General features: G+C 36.8%; 1 protein-coding gene across 5 annotated transcripts in view; it reads left to right on the top strand.

Annotated features, from left to right (window-relative positions):
- NEDD4 (NEDD4 E3 ubiquitin protein ligase) overlaps positions 1-20,437 on the top strand; it is a 155,162-nt gene that overhangs the window by 41,213 nt on the left and 93,512 nt on the right. For 2 of the 5 annotated variants that reach the window (XM_082617087.1, XM_082617086.1), the window contains exon 1: positions 9,050-10,893. The exons of 1 other annotated variant lie outside the window; for it this stretch is intronic. In XM_082617087.1, coding sequence (XP_082473213.1) covers positions 9,349-10,893 — 1,545 coding nt within the window. In that variant the 5' untranslated portion in view covers positions 9,050-9,348. Of the gene's footprint in view, positions 1-9,046; positions 10,894-20,437 lie in introns of those variants that run through there. 2 more of the 5 variants (XM_082617088.1, XM_082617089.1) reach the window with 2 other exon arrangements.

Below are 20,437 nucleotides of genomic sequence, written 5' to 3'. Positions count from 1 at the left end.
TACAAAGTGTTATTTAACGTTCATGGGATCATGCGTTTGTGGTTCTCTGATATCACATTTTGTGTGTTAACTACAGTATGCCATTTCGGGCATCTACTGTGTTAGATACTCTGCTATGCATTAGAAATGTAGTTTTTCTTAAGAAGCTCACTTTACTAGCAAAAGGGAACAAGAAATAATTAGAACAGAGTGGTGCTCATCATTCTAATGCTCTGATTTGTTGTTAGTCCTAGCAGGTAATTCAAGGGTACAGATCACCTGAGATGTCATAGAAACTATAGCCATTGATGGAATAACAGGCTTGATTGTGTAGCAGTAAATTGGCCTACGCACTGTAAATGTCATTTTATCCTGTAGCATTCACAACTAAATTAGAAGTGCATCCTTTTCCTAGCAGATTCTCTTTGGAAATGTACAGCAAAGAGCACAGGTACACTTTTAAGGAAAAAGTATTTCTAGTCATCTGGAAGATATTTGCAATATAAGTGATATTTTTTCAGCCAGTTTTAAGAAGCTGGGGGTTAAAACTGTCATAGTTTGGTGATGGTTGTGGTGGTGGTGATGTTGATGGTGATGGGACATTTGAGAATGATGTGCCTTTAAATGAATTCTACCCACCAGTGCAAAAGTTAGTGCTTCTGTGTCACTACCCAAGAGCTATGTCTGCATGCCTACAGCCTCTGAAGCTTTAGGAGACGCCTATATTCCATATTCCAGGCGGAGATGCTGTGCTTCTCAAGTTCAGTGGTTGTATTAGTCAGGGTTTTCCAGAGAAACAGAACCAATAGGACACACACACACACACACAGAATGAGAGAGTGAGAGATAATGAGGTGGGGGGGGATTGATTTACTTTAAGGAATTGCTTTACATGATAGTGGAAGCTGGCAAGTCTGAAATCTATGAGGTGGTTCTGGCAGGTTGCACATTCAGGTAAGAGTTAATGCATCTGAAATCTGCAGTGCTGGGCAGCAAGCTGGAAACTAAGGCAGGGTTTCTGTGTTATAGTCTTGAGGCAGAATTGCTGCTTCCAGAAACCTGTCTTTGCTCTTAAGGCCTTTAACTGATTGGATGAGAGCCACCACATTATGGAGGGCATTCTGCTTTACTCAAAATCTACAGATTTAAATGCTAATCACATCTAAAAAATAGCTTCATAGCAACATCTAGTTCAGTGTTTGACCCATCAGCTGGGCAAAATAGCTTAGCCAAGTCAACACATGCAGTTAACCATCACAGTGGATATTGGCCTTCAAAGTTGCAGTCAACGATTAGTATTATCCAGAGCCTGTCCATAGCATGTAGGTAATCACATTATTTTCTGTGAAGATAATCAATAACCAAATATCTCAGAATGTGAGGTCCTGAGCTTCAGTCTAATCCTAGGATATTATCTGTTTCATTCCAGAATGTGAAATTCTATAGGATTTGCATAGACTCCTTCCAGGTGAGGCCTGCCACTACTCTCCAGCTCTTCTCTGCTTGAAGTTAGGGTTGATGCTACTCTCTTGGCATCTGTTTGGCTGAAGGGCTACGTTCTACCCAGGCTCTCCAGGTTGTACACATAACTGCTCTAATAGTGGTGCAGATCCTATGCAGTCCCAGACCAGAGCCAGTAATGCAAACTGTTCAGCCTTCCGAGAATTTAAACTCAGACTAGAGTGCTAGGAAGTGCATTTGATTTTCTTACTTTTCCTTGGCTGAAACCCTCTTTGCAAATGTTTCAAGCATCCTTCCTTCCTGTCCAGGTGGAGTACTTTTTGATATTTCTTTAGAAGTAGTAGCTGGATCCACCCAACCTCCTCCCTGGTGTTACTTAGTGCTTGCATTGTGCCCAGCATGAGCTCAAGAGGATCAGAAGAAATGTTTAGTTGCGGTCCTCACACTCTGTAAGCGTACAGTCTAGTTAGGGGACATGAAACTGATGCTTATAGTGAAGCTTACCAAAGAGAAAACATGTATCTGGTTCATTTTATATTAACAACCAAAGGAGGAGAGGGCAGACACAGAAGGAAGAAGAACTACAATCTTGCAGCCTGTGAAACAAAAACCACATTCACAGAAAGATAGACAAGATGAAAAGGCAGAGGGCTATGTACCAGATGAAGGAACAAGATAAAACCCCAGAAAAACAACTAAATGAAGTGGAGATAGGCAACATTTCAGAAAAAGAATTCAGAATAATGATAACGAAGATGATCCAGGACCTCGGAAAAAGAATGGAGGCAAAGATCGAGAAGATGCAAGAAATGTTTAACAAAGACTTAGAAGAATTAAAGAACAAACAAACAGAGATGAACAATACAATAACTGAAATGAAAAATACACTAGAAGGAATCAATAGCACAATAACTGAGGGAGAAGAACGGATAAGTGACGTGGAAGACAGAATGGGGGAATTCACTGCTGCGGAACAGAAAAAAGAATGAAAAGAAATGAAGACAGCCTAAGAGACCTCTGGGACAACATTAAGCGCAACAACATTCGCATTATAGGGGTCCCAGAAGGAGAAGAGAGAGAGAAAGAACCAGAGAAAATATTTGCAGAGATTATAGTCGAAAACTTCCCTAACATGGGAAAGGAAATAGCCACCCAAGTCCAGGAAGCACAGTGAGTCCCATACGGGATAAACCCAAGGAGAAACACAACAAGGCACATAGTATTCAAATTGGCCAAAATTAAAGACAAAGAAAAATTATTGAAAGCAACAAGGGGAAAATGGCAGATAACATACAAGGAACTCCCATAGGGTTAACAGCTGATTTCTCAGCAGAAACTCTACAAGCCAGAAGGGAGTGGCATGATATACTTAAAGTGATGAAAGGGAAGAACCTACAACCAAGATTACTCTACCCAGCAAGGATCTCATTCAGATTCCATGGAGAAATCAAAAGCTTTACAGACAAGCAAAAGCTAAGAGAATTCAGCACCACAAAACCAGCTCTGCAACAAATGCTAAAGGAACTTCTCTAAGTGGGAAACACAAGAGAAGAAAAGAACCTACAAAAACAAACCCAAAACAATTAAGAAAATGGTAATAGGAACATACCTATTGATAATTACCTTAAACATGAATGGATTAAATGCTCCAACCAAAAGACACAGGCTTGCTGAATGGATACAAAAACAAGACCCATATATATGCTGTCTACAAGAGACCCACTTCAGACCTAGGGACACATTCAGACTGAAAGTGAGGGGATGGAAAAAGATATTCCATGCAAATGGAAACCAAAAGAAAGCTGGAGTAGCAATACACATCTCAGATAAGATAGACTTTAAAATAAAGAATGTTACAAGAGACAAGGAAGGACACTACATAATGATCAAGAGATCAATCCAAGAAGAAGATATAACAATTATAAATATATGCACCCAACACAGGAGCACCTCAATACATAAGGCAACTGCTAACAGCTGTAAAAGAGGAAATTGACAGTAACACAATAATAGTGGGGGACTTTAACACCTCACTTATACCAATGGACAGATCATCCAAAATGAAATTAAATAAGGAAACAGAAGCTTTAAATGACACAATAGACCAGATAGATTTCATTGATATTTATAGGACATTCCATCCAAAAACAGCAGATTACACTTTCTTCTCAAGTGCACACAGAACATTCTCCAGGATAGATCACATCTTGGGTCACAAATAAAGCCTCAGTAAATTTAAGAAAATTGAAATCATATCAAGCATCTTTTCTGACCACAACACTAGGAGATTAGAAATGAATTACAGGGGAAAAAACGTAAAAAACACAAACACATGGAGGCTAAACACTACGTTACTAAATAACCAAGAGATCACTGAAGAAATCAAAGAAGAAATCAAAAAATACCTAGAGGCAAATGACAATGAAAACACAACAATCCAAAACCTATGGGATGCAGCAAAAGCAGTTCTAAGAGGGAAGTTTATAGCTATACAAGCCTACCTCAAGGAACAAGACAAATCTCAAATAAACAATCTAACCTTACACCTAAAGGAAGTAGAGAAAGAAGAGCAAACAAATCCCAAAGTTAGCAGAAGGAAAGAAATCATAAACATCAGAGCAGAAATAAATGAATTAGAAACAAAGAAAACAATAGCAAAGATCAATAAAACTAAAAGCTGGTTCTTTGAGAAGATAAACAAAATTGATAAACCATTAGCCAGACTCATCAAGAAAAAGAGGGAGAGGATTCAAATCAATAAAATTAGAAATGAAAAAGAAGTTACAACAGACACTGCAGAAATACAAAGCATCCTAAGAGACTATTACCAGCAACTGTATGCCAATAAAATGGACGACCTGGAAGAAACGGACAAATTCTTAGAAAGGTATAACCTCCCAAGACTGAACCAGGAAGAAATAGAAAATATGAACAGACCAATCACGTTACGAAATTGGAACTGTGATTAAAAATCTTCCAACAAACAAAAGTCTAGGACCAGATGGCTTCACGGGTGAATTCTGTCAGACATTTAGAGAAGAGCTAACACCCATCCTTCTCAAACTCTTCCAAAATATTGTGGAGGAAGGAACACTCCCAAACTCATTCTATGATGTCACCATCACCCTGATACCAAAATGAGACAAAGATACTACAGAAAAAGAAAATTACAGACCAATATCACTGATGCATATAGATGCAAAAATGCTCAAAAAAATACTAGCAAACAGAATCCAACAACACATTAAAAGGATCATACACCATGACGAAGTGGAATTTATCCCAGGGATGCAAGGATTCTTTAATATGTGCAAATCAATCAATGTGATATACCATATTAACAAATTGAAGAATAAAAACCATATGATCATCTCAATAGATGCAGAAAAAGCTTTTGACAGAATTCAACACCGATTTATGATGAACTCTCCAGAAAATGGGCATAGAGGGAACCTACCTCAACATAATAAAGGCCATATATGACAAACCCACAGCAAACATCATTCTCAATGGTGAAAACCTGAAAGCATTTCCTCTAAGATGAGGAACAAGACAAGGATGTCCACTCTCTCCGCTATTATTCAACATAGTTGTGGAAGTCCTAACCACAGCAATCAGAGAAGAAAAAGAAATAAAAGGAATCCAAATTGGGAAAGAAGCAGTAAAGCTGTCACTATTTGCAGATGACACGATACTATACATAGAGAATCCTAAAGATGCCACCAGAAAACTACTAGAGCTAATCAATGAATTTGGTAAAGTAACAGGATACAAAATTAAAGCACAGAAATCTCTGGCATTCCTATACACTAATGATGAAAAATCTGAAAGAGAAATTAAGGAAACACTCCCATTTTCTATTGCAACAAAAAGAATGAAATACCTAGGAATAAACCTTCCTAGGGAGACAAAAGACCTGTATGCAGAAAACTATAACACACTGATGAAAGAAATTAAAGATGATACCAACAGATGGAGAGATATACCATGTTCTTGGATTGGAAGAATCAATATTGTGAAAATGACTATACTACCCAAAGCAATCAACACATGATACCAACAGATGGAGAGATATACCATGTTCTTGGATTGGAAGAATCAATATTGTGAAAATGACTATACTACCCAAAGCAATCTACAGATTCAGTGCAATCCCTATCAAATTAACAATGACATTTCTTATGGAAGTAGAACAAAAAATCTTAAAATTTGTATGGAGACACAAAAGACCCCAAATAGCCAAAGCAGTCTTGAGGGAAAAACACCGAGCTGGAGGAATCAGACTCCCTGACTTCAGACTATACTACAAAGCTACAGTAATCAAGACAACATGGTACTGGCACAAAACCAGAAATAGATCAATGGAACAAGATAGAAAACCCAGAGGAAAACCCACGCACCTATGGTCAACTCATCTATGACAGAGGAGGCAAGGATATACAATAGAGAAAAGACAGTCTCTTCAACAAGTGGTGCTGGGAAAACCGGACAGCTACATATAAAAGAATGAAATTAGAACACTCCCTAACACCATACACAGAAATAAACTCAAAATGGATTTGAGACCTAAATGTAAGACTGGACACTGTAGAACTCTTAGAGGAAAACATAGGAAGAACACTCTATGACATAAATCACAGCAAGATCTTTTTTGATCCACCTCCTAGAGTAATGGAAATAAAAAGAAAAATTAACAAATGGGACCTAATGAAACTTCAAAGCTTTTGCACAGCAAAGGAAACCATAAACAAGACAAAAAGACAACCCTTAGAATGGGAGAAAATATTTGCAAATGAATCAACGGACAAAGGATTAATCTCCAAAATATATAAACAGCTCATGCAGCTCAATATTAAAAAAACAAACAATCCAATCCAAAAATGGGCAGAAGACCTAAATAGACATTTCTCCAAAGAAGACATACAGATGGCCAAGAAGCACATGAACAGCTGCTCAACATCACTAATCATTAGAGAAATGCAAATCAAAACTACAATGAAGTATCACCTCACACCAGTTAGAATGGACATCATCAGAAAATTTACAAACAAGAAATGCTGGAGGGGGTTTGGAGAAAAGGGAACCCTCTTGCACTGTTGGTGGGAATGTAAACTGATACAGTCACTATGGAGAACAGTATGGAGGTTCCTTAAAAAACTAAAAATAGAATTACCATATGACCCAGCAATCCCGTTACTGGGCATATACCCAGAGAAAACCACAATTCAAAAAGACACATGCACCCCAATGTTCATTGCAGCACTGTTTACAATAGGCAGGTCATGGAAGCAACCTAAATGTCCATATAGAGACGAATGGATAAAGAAGATATGGTACATATATACAATGGAGTATTACTCAGCCATAAAAAGGAACGAAATTGGGTCTTTTGTAGAGACGTGGATGGATCTAGAGAGTGTCATACAGAGTGAAGTAAGTCAGAAAGAGAAAAACAAATATCATATATTAACGCACATATGTGGAACCTAGAAAAATGGTACAGATGAACCGGTTTGCAGGGCAGAAATTGAGACACAGATGTAGAGAACAAATGTATGGACACCAAGGGGGGAAAGCAGTGAGGGGGTGGGGGGGTGATGAATTGGGCGATTGGGATTGACATGTATACACTGATGTGTATAAAATTGATGACTAATAAGAACCTGCTGTATAAAAAATAAATAAAATTTAAAAATAAAAAAAAAAAACCCAGAGGAGATTTGCTTAGTAACTGGAAGTTTTAGGCCATAGACATGAGCAGTTTAATCTCATTGATCAGCTTATTAGAAGTGATCCATTTTTTGAGTCATTAGATTCCTAACTTAATTCAGGAAGGAAAGCTGCTGTAGTTATTTGAAGGTATAGTGAAAAGACTAGGACTCTTGCTTCTTAAAGAAACAAGATTATAAGGGAATATGTACTGAAGTCTATAAAATCATAAAGTTGATTATACAAAAGCAAAATAGCATAATAATTTTATTACTAAGTTTATAATTGTACCCATTCTAAAACATAGTACTATCTCATTCTAGTCAGAAATAGAATTTAGTAAATTCCGTATTTCTATTTTGTCCTCTTAATTGATTAAAAACACTGTTTAGAAAATTGTGATTGAGAACAGATCTATCTTAAGTTTTCTTTTTTAAACAAAGTGCAAGTATATGTTTTACATATTTGCTTTTACTTAGAAAAATACAACTTGGGTGTAGTACCATGTGGTGTAAACAACTGAACTATTTTACTTTTTACTTTCCTATGAATGAGCCAGTATATATTTATTACTGGAGTTCCAGCTGTAAAATTCAGGTAAGGGGTTTAAATATACCCTAGAGTATTATTTTAAAATAAATTTGTTTCTTTCAAATAGAATACCAACCTTGGTCTATGATATTTAGGGGAGAAATTAAAATATTAAACTTCTGTTACCTAGTAAACTGAAAATAAAGTAAAGGTTAAATAAATACAAAGCAGAAAAATACATATACAAAATCACAACGTCTAAAAGGACAAACAGTCTACTGTTCTCTTCTGCAGGAGCTTTATCAGCAGTGGGTAAGTAATTCCACCTCTAGGGCAGTCCTAGTACTCAAAAATGTAAACAAGTATGTACTTTGTTTATATCAAGAAATATGCAGCATGGTTTATACTTCTTCACAGATATCGAACAACTAAATGAATTGTTTCAATGCACCAGTAGGGGCCAGCAAAGAGCTCTTAGAGTTTTTCAGAACAGAATTGGCATTGAGATATGTTTATTTGATGTGTTAAATCCTTTTTAGACTTCTTTACCTACCACAACACTCTCTTAAGTGAATGAATTGCAGAGACAGTGGAATAAAATATCTTGTGTGCTCAAACTATATTGGGGGATAGTTTTTCTGTCTAATCTGCATATATTTTTAATGGAATGTTTGCTTAGGCTATTTCTTGGCAGAGTTTTAATAGTCAAAATATAAATGGCATCATTTAAAGGCTGTACTGCTTGGCTGGAAAAGTCTTAAAATTACAGGAGAAAATGCTTGGTGACAGCTTCTCTGAAACTTTTTTTTCCTCAGACGTATGCTCAAGTTTTGCAGTAGTATTACTAGGCTAATTTTGTATTTTGATCCTTCAGCTTTCACTATTTATAAGTACGTAGTGTTTTGGAAGCTAAAATATTTATCTTTTGGATTTAATGCAAGTTTTAATTCACCTCAAAGTTTTGGTATTTCCAAATTTATACATGTTTGAATTTACTCATTTAAAAAATATTAACAGTCTATATTCCTTTCTATGTTGACTAAATTGACTAAATTGACTAGATTTCTATGTTTACTAAATTGACTGTTTGGAAATTCAATCCTTGATTTGATACTCAATTACATGGAGTTTCATTCCTACCAACTTCCTGTAATTCTATCCCTATGGGTAAAAATATTAGTGGTCAAACTCTGCTGGAGAAAGCATAGGCACCGTGATTCACAGAGTTAAATGTTCATTTAGTAGAGCTGGAGTGAAAAAATACTGTTTCAACTTGAAATGCTAGAAGATTGTTGTTCTTGTGTTACTCATTCATGCAAATTGGAGAAGGTATAATTGAAACAAGGTTGGCAGTGTTTGAGGCAGTGTGCTGCAGCTGAGCTCAGCTTAAAGGTCGCTGGAAATCAAGTGCTTTGTAAGTGAAGGCATTTTGACTACAGACGATTCAAGACATTTTGGAAACGTCAGTCTCGGGAATGGGCCGTCTTTTTCTTTCTGTGATATCTGGTCTCTAAGGTTTTACTTAGGATAAAGACTACGACTTCTGAGCTCTTTTAGGCACCACAAATGATTTTTTCTTTCGATGCAGTGCAGCTGCTTCTAGCCTGTCTACCGACAGAGATCTTTGTTATGACTTTCAGCCCTTAACATGTTTGGAAATGAGAACAAATGGCACAAAGCTTACGATTGCACTTTGCAGCCAGAAGAAGCAATACTTATCCTGTGTCAGAAACCTCTGGAGATGATTCGGATAGCAGTGTTCACATGTGCTTCATGAGACCAACACGGATTTCAACGTCTAACGCGGTTCAAATGAAGCTGACTCCCAGACAGGCTACACTACCTCCGTTAATAAAGGAAAACGTTAAGTCTCAGGAAGTATCATCTGTTCCTTCACCTGAAAATGTTAATAAAAAGAGCAGCTGTCTGCAGATTTCACTACAGCCAACAAGGTACAGTGGATGTCTTCAGTCTGGCAATGTCTTAGCTGATGGTGATGATGCTTCATTTACTTGTGTCTTGAAGGATGGCAGTGCTGTGGTTGATAATGAACTGAATGCTGTGGGTGATGGTAACCTCTTGAGCAGTCCTGCCATTTGCAGTGGTAGCCTTAGTCACTTCTCAGCCAGTGAGAATGGGTCTTATAGCAGCAACGGTAGTGATTATGGGTCATGCACAAGTGTCACCAGTGGAGGTTCATACACCAACAGTATCATCAGTGATAGCAGTGGTTATATTTTTCCACCAACTGATGATACCTTTTTTGGTGGAAATTCATCTTCTGACAGCATCTCCAATAGAAGTTTGCCAAACAGGAATACTACTCCATGTGAAATTTTTTCGAGAAGTAGAAGTACAGTTCCCTTTGTCCAGCATGACCTGGATCGTGGACTAGAGATTATGAAATTGCCAGTGAGCAGGAACTTGAAAATTCCACTAAAACGTTGTTCATCCTTAGTCATTTTTCCTAGGAGTCCTTCAAATACCCCACCAACTTCTCTAACAAGTACAGGTACTCCTCCAAGCAAAGGATCCTATCAGACCTCACACCAGTTTATTATTTCTCCTAGTGAAATTGCCCACAATGAAGATGGCAGTAGTGCTAAGGGATTTCTTTCAACAGCTGTCAATGGACTTCGGTTATCTAAAACAATCTGTACTCCCAGAGAAGTAAGAGACATACGACCTCTTCACAGCTCATTACAAAAGAAAATTGTTATTGCAAATAATAGTCCAAATCAGACTGTCTGTGAAAAGTCATCTGAAGGATATTCTTGCGTTTCAGTGCATTTCAGCCAACAAAAAGCAACTGCATTAGATTGTGAAACAGCAAATGGTGATTGTAGACCAGAGATGTCAGAAATTAAGCTTAATTCTGATTCAGAGTATATTAAGCTTATGCACAGGACATCTGCATGTTTACCATCTTCCCAAAATGTAGATTATCAAATAAATATCAATGGACAGTTGGAAAGACCACATTTACAGATAAACAAAAACCATGCTCTTTTACAAAGAAGTATTTCATTGGGAGGAACTTATCCAAATGTTTCCTGTTTATCCAGCCTTAAGCACAGTTGTTCTAAGGGGGGACCATCTCAATTACTCATAAAGTTTGCATCTAGAAATGAAGGTAAAGTTGATAATTTAACAAGAGACAGCAACAGAGATTTCACAAATGAACTGTCTAATTCTTTACAGCATTCTTGTAAGGTAAGTCTCCTTTGGTCTTGGTAAATGTTATTTTATACTAGAATGGCTCTATGAAATATTTGGTTAAAATTTATTATAACTTGGCAGCTTTATATATTTTCTTGGTCCTTAGCTAGCAAGCACTGTGTAGTCATGAACTTTATATTTGTAAATCTGAAAAAATGCCCAGTAGTTTTTCGCTCTATTTGTTATTTTATCAATGTAGAAAATATGTATTAAAAAAAACTTTCCAAAGTGATTTAAGCCATAAAACATTTCTATCACATAAAAACAAGCTATAAATAATAATTTATTTGATAACATTTTGCCTTCATATGTTTTCCCCTCAAGTGGCATGGTATTTTAATGTCTAACTCCATATTTTATTCCTACTTTCAAAAATGTTCATTTGGTATTCTCCCCTCCTTAAGCATTGTGAAAAAAAGTAAAATACAGAAAGCCACTCAAAGTATTAAACAGTAAAAAGTCTACATAAAAACGTGAAAATCTTCTTATAAATGAACATAGAGAAAATGTTTCTTTAAAATACATATATTTATTTGATCATCGATAAAAACTGTTATGCTGAATGTTTAAAGCAGAGGAAAAATAAATGTTATCTGCATTTGTGTATACCCTTAACCACAGGAATTTTGTTTCCACCCTATTTTTCTTTAGCTACCAGTTAAGTGTGCCTTCTAAAATGTAACTCACTCAACAATATTCTAAATTTTGTATTTTTAAATTTGGTTTCAATTGCTAGGTATTCTCCATAATTCTCTAATTACCCAATTAATTTGTTATTTTGGTAATTTTGCTTTATTATATTAGTAATTTAACTCTAGTGAATCTTAGCCAAAACAGTTTTTTAATGTAATTTGGCCTTTCCAAAGTATTTTAAGTGTTTTGAACTTAAATAGATTTTTTAAATTTCTGTATTTGGAAGATCTTGCCAGATTTCTGGAAATGAAAAAAATGTTTCTGACTAAACCAATTCTAGATGACAGTACATAATAGTTTTGGAGAAAAAAACTTATCTGTTTATCTGTGTTTATATAACAATATCAATCAATATTAAAGATTCTTTTAACACTTCTGGGCAAATAAAATATTAAGTAATTGCTAGTTTGTTTTCTCTCTTTTGAAGTCTGATAAATATAATTCTTATTATCCAATGCCCAGATGTTAATATAAGCAGCTACTTTACTGAGGATGAATAAAGATCACATTTCAAATTCTGATGTATGTTTTAGAATTATTAACTCCATTTACAAAACTTTTAAAACACCAGCTGTTAGGAGATTATAATCCATTCAGTTGTCTTGTCTTCTAAAAAAAAGCAATTAAGTGATACTATGAAGAAATTCATTGATAGTTTGCTAATTTTATGACATGTACCTTGTAAATTTATTTTACATTTAATGAAATAATTAACCTGAAAGGAAAAATTAACCTAGAAATATTTCTAGAAATATCCTTTAAATAGTTGATTTTGTGGTAATATTATAGTTTGTTGTTGTTGATGCTTTTGAAAACATGGTATTTTTAATGTTTTTTTAAAAAGTGTGACTGTCTTTTGCGTGGCTAAAAGATACACTTTTATTGGCTTTATTTAAAATTAGGTAAGCTAACTTAAATATTTTTTTGTGACAGCCAAATGCCTAGCTTTCTGCAGATTCTATTTTTTTTGATAGATTATTGGATTATAAAATAGTTCAGAAGTGTGTCATTTGCTGGAGAGCTTTAAATTGTTCCTCCTTTTAATGTTTATTAAACAACTGTTTATACAAGAGTTGTAAACAATATAGGACCATTACATTTAACACATACTGGATCTAAATTGATCTAATTGTTTAGTGGTAAATCAAGGGCTTGTTTTAAGAGGAAAATAGTAATGTTGTTTTTTCTAAACATAGCAGTGACAACAATAACAGGGTTTTAGAAATAATCCTGTGTTTATCAATAATTATATATTAATCTAATTATAGTGGTATATTGTAACTCATTTATAAATAAACAGCTCCCAAAATATTTCCCATGACTCCAGTTAGTCTGGGTTAGTATTCTGATATGCTGAGTCTGGATTCACATTTAACAAGTTGATATTAGAGTAGCATTTAGTAATGTCAGCTATCTGTACCTAGCAGCCATGAAATTAAATCACTGCTTTGGTCAGGGACCCTGGTTTCTAAAGCACTGAGAGGTCTACAGATTCTTTTCTTTTGTGTTTAGCTACCAGTCTCTAGGAGAATAGTATCCAGTTTCTAGCTCTCTATAATCAACAGCTCATTACTGGCTAATTTTTTTAATTTAGTGAGAACTTTTACCTGTATCTGCGACTGGGGTTCTGTGTGTTGTTTACAACTTGGGATGAAGATGAGACTTTGTATTCCACATAATAATGTTGATTTCACTTATTGCCATCAAAGAGCATAACAATAACTGGCATATATTTATTATATATATTTTTGAGAGACAATATTACTTTTGTAAAGGCTTTATGACTTTTGATCTGAAAGTAGATATTTGATATTTTAACATTGTGTGTATTGTCAGCTCGATCAAGGGATAGGTTAAGGAGCTCAGATGGTTTTTATACAGTTACAGAAATTACCATTCAGATTTCTGAAATCTGTGCAATAGTTAGTTTACTCTATTATTATTTTATTTTTCCCTATCTATTGTTTTTTAATTTCCTGTCTTGTTAGGATGCTCAGAAATTTCATTACCCTATTATTTAAAACACCTTAGCATTTGCCTAAGCTTGTATATGTCTTCCATACTTCATGTATATGCATGCTTTTATCAGAAATTTTGACTTTACATTTTTCTTTTTATCATAAACGTTTTTGTTCATTTTCTGTTATTTAATCCTAGGTAGGTAAATTGCTTAAGCCTAGTGTAGAAGAACTTTAAAAAACTATGTTTCAGTTATTTCAAAGCCTTTAAAACTAATCTCAAGAATTTACATTTCAATAATATATTTAGCTGTTCTTCCCAAAATAACTGTTTTAAATATATACTATTTTTATTGTTCCATTATTTTCTTAGTCCTTATTTTATTAACTTAAGCAGAATATGTAGAGACATTTGGTTAAATTTATTTTGAACACTTAATCTTTCCTATAAAAATCAATATAGTTTATAAGTATTGACCCTAAAACTGTAATGCAACAATGTTAATGACCAGTTTTTGAAACCTGGTGAGAGGTGTGTGCATGTATATGTACATTTCTTAGAACTGAAGAACTAAAATATTAATTTCAGGGTGGTTCAGGGAGGTGAATTGTTTGCTTCAGAAATACTTCGTATTTCTCTGTAGATGTGTCTTTAATTCATTCATCTGGCACATGTTTGAGTGCCTACTGTTTGCCAGTCACTAACTCAAGCTCTGGGAATAAAAGATACTGAAGCACAGTTTCTACTTGGGGGAACTCCCATTCTAGTTAGAGACACACTGATAGATAAAAAAAATTTCAGTCTAAAGTGTGATGTACTAAAATAGAGCTGTATATGAGAAAGTGAGAAAGATGCAGTGTGACTCGAGCACAGGGTGTCCAGGGTTGTGGGAGGAGATGATATGCTGGCAGTGGGTGGGAGTCCCATTGCATGGAGCACCTCATGCTGAAAGAAAGCAGCTAACAGATAATAGTTAGGCAATGGAAGTCATTATTTGAGAATGTGACGTGCTCACTTTTATGTTTTCTAGATGATAATTTCTTATGACACCATGGATTATAAGTGAATTAAAGTTTTTTTAACCTGGATGGCCAGGTGAATAGTGACATCATGAACTAAGATAGGGAATTCAGGAGAAGGGGCCAGATTGGGAGGGCAAAGAAAAAACCAAGTGTCATTAAGTTTCGGTACTGAGAAGCTGCCCTGGTAGTACTGCTGTCAAGTAAGGTAGTTAGAGATACAGGCTCAGGACTCAGGAGAGAAGTGAGAGCTGGAAATGTAGCTTGGGAGTCATGAGTCTAGTCAAAGACTTAGGTAAAGATGAACTGAAAAAAGCATGAAAGTGAGATGGGAGGAGTGATACATCAGAATTCTGGGGGCTACCAACTTTGGAGAAACAGTGGAAGACGAGATAAAAAGGAGTCCAAGAAAGAGCCACTGGAGGAGCAGAGGCCAGGAGAGCTCGGAGGCCTGAAAGCCAAGGGAAGGGAAAGTTCAAGGTAAGCAGCATACAGTGCCATGGAATTTAGGTATCCATTGAATATAAAAGGTCCTTGGTGACTTTAGTAAAAGTAGGCTCGGGGCATAGTGTAAAAGCCTGGTTGAAGAAAGAATGAAACAGGTGAGGAAGCAAAAACAGCAGGCATAGCTTGTTTGCTCAATGTCATAAAAATAGTCATGAGTTAGTGTAGGCAAGGTATATATTTAATGGCTATTATATAGAAGACATGGTATTATGTGGTTATAATTGCATAAGACAAACTGTCCACAAGGATATTGCAGCCTGTTCTCTGGGCGGAGAAAAGGTCTGTAGCTCTCTGTTCTTTCACCTTAGAAGTAAAGAATAAGTGAGCATCAGCAGTGAAAACTGAAATGGAGACTGAGCAATATGAAATGAAGGGAACAAACAATTAGGAGTGAAAACGTGAAACCACCTATGAGTAGTCACAACTCTTGGCGAGCAGCATTATCCTAACGTTCTTCTCCCCCTCCCTACCACCCAAAATAAGACAAAACAAAAATAGAGCTTCCAGGCAGAAAACAGGTCAGGGTTTAAGGCCTATTCCTAGAAACGACTTGGAGAAGAGGCACCTCTGTCTTGCTGTCACCGGCTTCTTCCAGCATATGGAGCCCACCATGTGCTACCTGTTGTGAGGCCTGGCCCTTCTAGATCCACTCTCCCTTTATGTTATGGGTGACAGGGAACAGGATGAACTAGGAGAAGCCAGGACCGGAGACTGTGTGGGCAGAAGGGGCTTGGCAGAGTCCCTGGGTGTGGCCAGCCAACGTGTTGAGGTCAGGAGGGTGGTTAGCAGGAGTGAATGAGTGCTGAGAAGGGCATCCAATGATCTTGTCAACACATACACAAAATACCTGAAGTCTTGCTCAAGTGTGTGGTTCGGTATTCTTGTTGGCCAAGTGGGAGACTGGAAGTCTATGGTCAGGTGAAGACCAACATTTAGAGATAGCCTGTAAACAAGAGGTGAGCCGATGTGCCCTGGTTTAGTGAGATATCTGAGGGGAGACTCTCAACATAGCAGCAGTTGTCGGAAAGCAATTTTACCTTCGCTGAGATTTCACAAAACTTTTTAAATATAACTAGAGCAGATCTGAGAACTTGGAAGGGCAAGCAGCTAGCATGTTTATATACCTTGTAGCCCAATTCATGGATGGGTCATAACAAAGAATACCTTGACCAAGAGATCCCATGATGTTTCTAGTCAGGGTTCTAGGATATCTTGGCAGGGGGGTGTGGTGGAGATCATGCGTTCTCTTGACTTAGATGTATTACATCTAAGATAAAAACCATAACACTGTGGAACATTTTGTGATTTACCTTAATAGACAAAATATTACCGAGCAAGAAGAAGTTTACATCAAGGATATTGGTGGTACAATGGACAATGTCTTTATGTTCATCAAGTACAGAAACATTCTTAACTGAATTTTTATCTTTCGTCCCTCTTACAAAAGCTGAGTATAACATTTTATGATATAGCTAAAATAATATTATCTAGGACTACTTCCTTTTTTTAATGAAATAGCTCTTTTTATTTATTTATTTTGGCTGTGTTGGGTCTTTGTTGCTGCGCGCGGGCTTTCTCTAGTTGTGGCGAGCTGGGGCTACTCTTCATTGCGGTGCACGGGCTTCTCATTGCGGTGGCTTCTCTTGTTGCGGAGCATGGGCTCTAGGTCCGTGAGCTTCAGTAGTTGCAGCACACAGGCTCAGTAGTTGCAGCACATGGGCCCTAGAGCACACGGGCTTCAATAGTTGCAGCACACGGGCTCTAGGGCGCGTGGGCTTCAGTAGTTGTGGTGCGCAGGCCCAGTAGTTGTGGCTCGTGGGTTCTAGGTGCGCAAGCTTCAGTAGTTATGGTGCACGGGCTTAGTTGCTCCGTGGCATGTGGGATCTTCCTGGACCAGGGATTGAACCCATGTCCCCTGCATTGGCAAGCGGATTCTTAACCACTGCGCTACCAGGGAAGTTCCTAGGACTACTTCCTTTTTTTTCTCTTTCAAATATTTGTTGGTAAGCTGCCTTCTAACGCTTTAAGGATTGCAACTGGAAAATGGCTTATTAAGTTGTCATTTGGACTACTGATTTTCAAATTTTCATGTGTGTGTACATCTCCTAGAGATCTTGTTAAAAGGCAGATTTTGGTTCAGTAGGTCTGGGGTGGGGCCTCAGGGTTCCGTATTTCTAACATGCTCCCAGGTCATGCCAATGCTGCTAATTCCTCAAACACACTTTGAGAAGCAAGGCTTAAGACAATTTTTTAAAATGAGAACACTAATACAGTTCATAGTGGAAGTATCCAGTGAGTCCCTCTTCCACTTTTACATAAAGAAGAACCATAGGTATGCTGTGTCCAGGGCTAAAATAATTTGCAAGGAGGTTTAAATCCTCTTGGACATTTAGACTAGTTATTGATTGAGACCATGTGATGCAGAAGAGATTGTTTGGACCAACAAACATTCAAGAGCAAGATTGTCTGCCTGTCTCACAAAAGAACTTTAGTATGACTCTTGCAGAATTGTGACTATTAAATCTTCTAGGATTACATTTTAGTTGCATTTAAGAAGTTAAAAATATTGGTCTATAAGGCATGCAGTTCTACTTAAAGAAATCTCTTGAATTCATTATGGCTGTAATTCTGGTTTGTGTTGTTTTTGAAATTGTTGCCTACATTAACTTTTTCCCCTCTCAGCATGAGATTTGAAAAATATGCAATGGAAATGTATTTTTCCTAACTATTCTGGCTTACTCAAGCAATAGCTTCTATCTTCCTCTTTGTGAACACTCTGAATCTTTCCAATATACTTTCTTCTAGAAGTGCCAGTTTAGGGTACTACTGAGAATGTTTGAATCTTACATTGGCTTATGTAATGAAATGAAACACCATCTATAATTAATGCTTACTTATGAGCTATCCTTTTGATAGATCTATAGGGAGAAAGTTTAAAAATCCTTTATGTGTAACTTTGTAATGCTACTTAAAAGTATATATCCATTCTCAAGCATAAATCAGTATATGAAAATGTTAGGAACTGTTCTTCCGTTGGAGCAGTTGAAGACATTTTATTGGTAGCTGGGTTTTTGTGGTCTTCATGGCTGCTTGTGGCTTAGCCTAACTTCAGGGAGCCTAATAAGACAGTAAACATTTCAGGTAAGCAATGAGAAAAAGGAAGCATAGCAAGAAAAAAGTTAAAGATAGGGAGATAGATAGGCAGGCAGGCAGGCAAATGTATTGATAAATTTTCCAGAATTGATTGAATTCTAGAGAAGGGATTAGGCAAATGGGTAATCTTTTCTGGGCTCTGATTTACTAGAATGAAATTCCCTAAATCAGGGGCTTTTTGTCTTATTCACTTATCCTCAGTACCTAGAACAGTGCTTAGCTCAAAATAGACACTCAATAAGTACGTATTAAATTAATGACTGAAGCCAAGGGGACCCTTTGGAATGGGGTAGAGACGACTAGAATCTAGATGAGGGTGACCACACAGCCTTGCACAGATAACCAAACTAGGATATCTGAGGGATGACTATAATGATGAGTGGAAGCTTCTTTTTTTTTTTTTTCAGATCCCGCTAGCTTTTATTTTATTTTTATTTTTTTAACATCTTTATTGGAGTATAATTGCTTTACAATGGTGTGTTAGTTTCTGCTTTATAACAAAGTGAATCAGTTATACATATACATATATTCCCATATCTCTTCCCTCTTGCGTCTCCCTCCCTCCCATCCACCCTCCCTGTCCCACCCCTCTAGGTGGTCACAAGCCACCGAGCTGATCTCCCTGTGCTATGTGGCTGCTTCCCACTAGCTATCTATTTTACGTTTGGTAGTGTATATATGTCCATGCCACTCTCTCACTTTGTCACAGCTTACCCTTCCCCCTCCCCATATCCTCAAGTCCATTCTCTAGTAGATCTGTGTCTTTATTCCCGTCTTACCCCTAGGTTCTTCATGACCTTTTTTTTTTTCTTAGATTCCATATATATGTGTTAGCATACGGTATTTGTTTTTCTCTTTTTGACTTACTTCACTCCGTATGACAGACTCTAGGTCCATCCACCTCACTACAAATAACTCAATTTTGTTTCTTTTTATGCCTGAGTAATATTCCATTGTATATATGTGCCACATCTTCTTTATCCATTCATCTGTTGATGGACACTTAGGTTGTTTCCATGTCCTGGCTATTGTAAATAGAGCTGCAATGAACATTCTGGTACATGACTCTTTTTGAATTATGGTTTTCTCAGGGTATATGCCCAGTAGTGGGATTGCTGGGTCTTATGGTAGTTCTATTTGTAGTTTTTTAAGGAACCTCCATACTGTTCTCCATAGTGGCTGTACCAATTCACATTCCCACCAGCAGTGCAAGAGTGTTCCCTTTTTTCCACACCCTCTCCAGCATTTATTGTTTCTAGATTTTTTATGATGGCCATTCTGACCGGTGTGAGATGATATCTCATTGTAGTTGTGATTTGCATTTCTCTAATGATTAATGACGTTGAGCATTCTTTCATGTGTTTGTTGGCAATCTGTATATCTTCTTTGGAGAAGTGTCTATTTAGGTCTTCTGCCCATTTTTGGATTGGGTTGTTTGTTTTTTTGTTATTGAGCTGCATGAGCTGCTTGTAAATTTTGGAGATTAATCCTTTGTCAGTTGCTTCATTTGTAAATACTTTCTCCCATTCTGAGGGTTGTCTTTTGGTCTTGTTTATGGTTTCCTTTGCTATGCAAAAGCTTTTAAGTTTCATTAGGTCCCATTTGTTTATTTTTGTTTTTATTTCCATTTTTCTAGGAGGTGGGTCAAGAAGGGTCTTGCTGTGATTTATGTCATAGAGTGTTCTGCCTATGTTTTCCTCTAAGAGTTTGATAGTTTCTGGCCTTACATTTAGGTCTTTAATCCATTTTGAGCTTATTTTTGTGTAGGGTGTTAGGCAGTGTTCTAATCTCATACTTTTACATGTAGCTGTCCAGTTTTCCCAGCACCACTTATTGAAGAGGCTGTCTTTTCTCCACTGTATATTCTTGCCTCCTTTAGTGGAAGCTTCTTGATGCTTCATCCTCTGCATGAAAGAGTGGCACTCTTTAATGAATACCTTGTCCCTGGGGTGGGTGCCAATGGAATATTATGATTGTGACTCAAGGATTAGTTTCCACAGTGGAGTCTGATTCATAGCCTACATATTCCACTAACTAGTACCGTAGAACTATGTGTCTGGGTAGAGGCTCAGATCAAGTTTTCTGAAAAGAAGATTGAATGGGCCAAAAGTTTTAAGGGTATTTAAACAAAGGCCATTTGACTGGCTTTAAGTTTATCATTGTTTAATAAAATGACTTCATTTCAGACTTGATGTAAGAGCTGGCTT

Source organism: Mesoplodon mirus, assembly GCF_964341445.2.
Source record: "Mesoplodon mirus genome assembly, chromosome: 4".
Classification (NCBI taxonomy): domain Eukaryota; kingdom Metazoa; phylum Chordata; class Mammalia; order Artiodactyla; family Ziphiidae; genus Mesoplodon; species Mesoplodon mirus.
The sequence above is the reverse complement of the archived record's forward strand: the minus strand, read 5'-3'. Positions and strand labels throughout refer to the sequence as shown.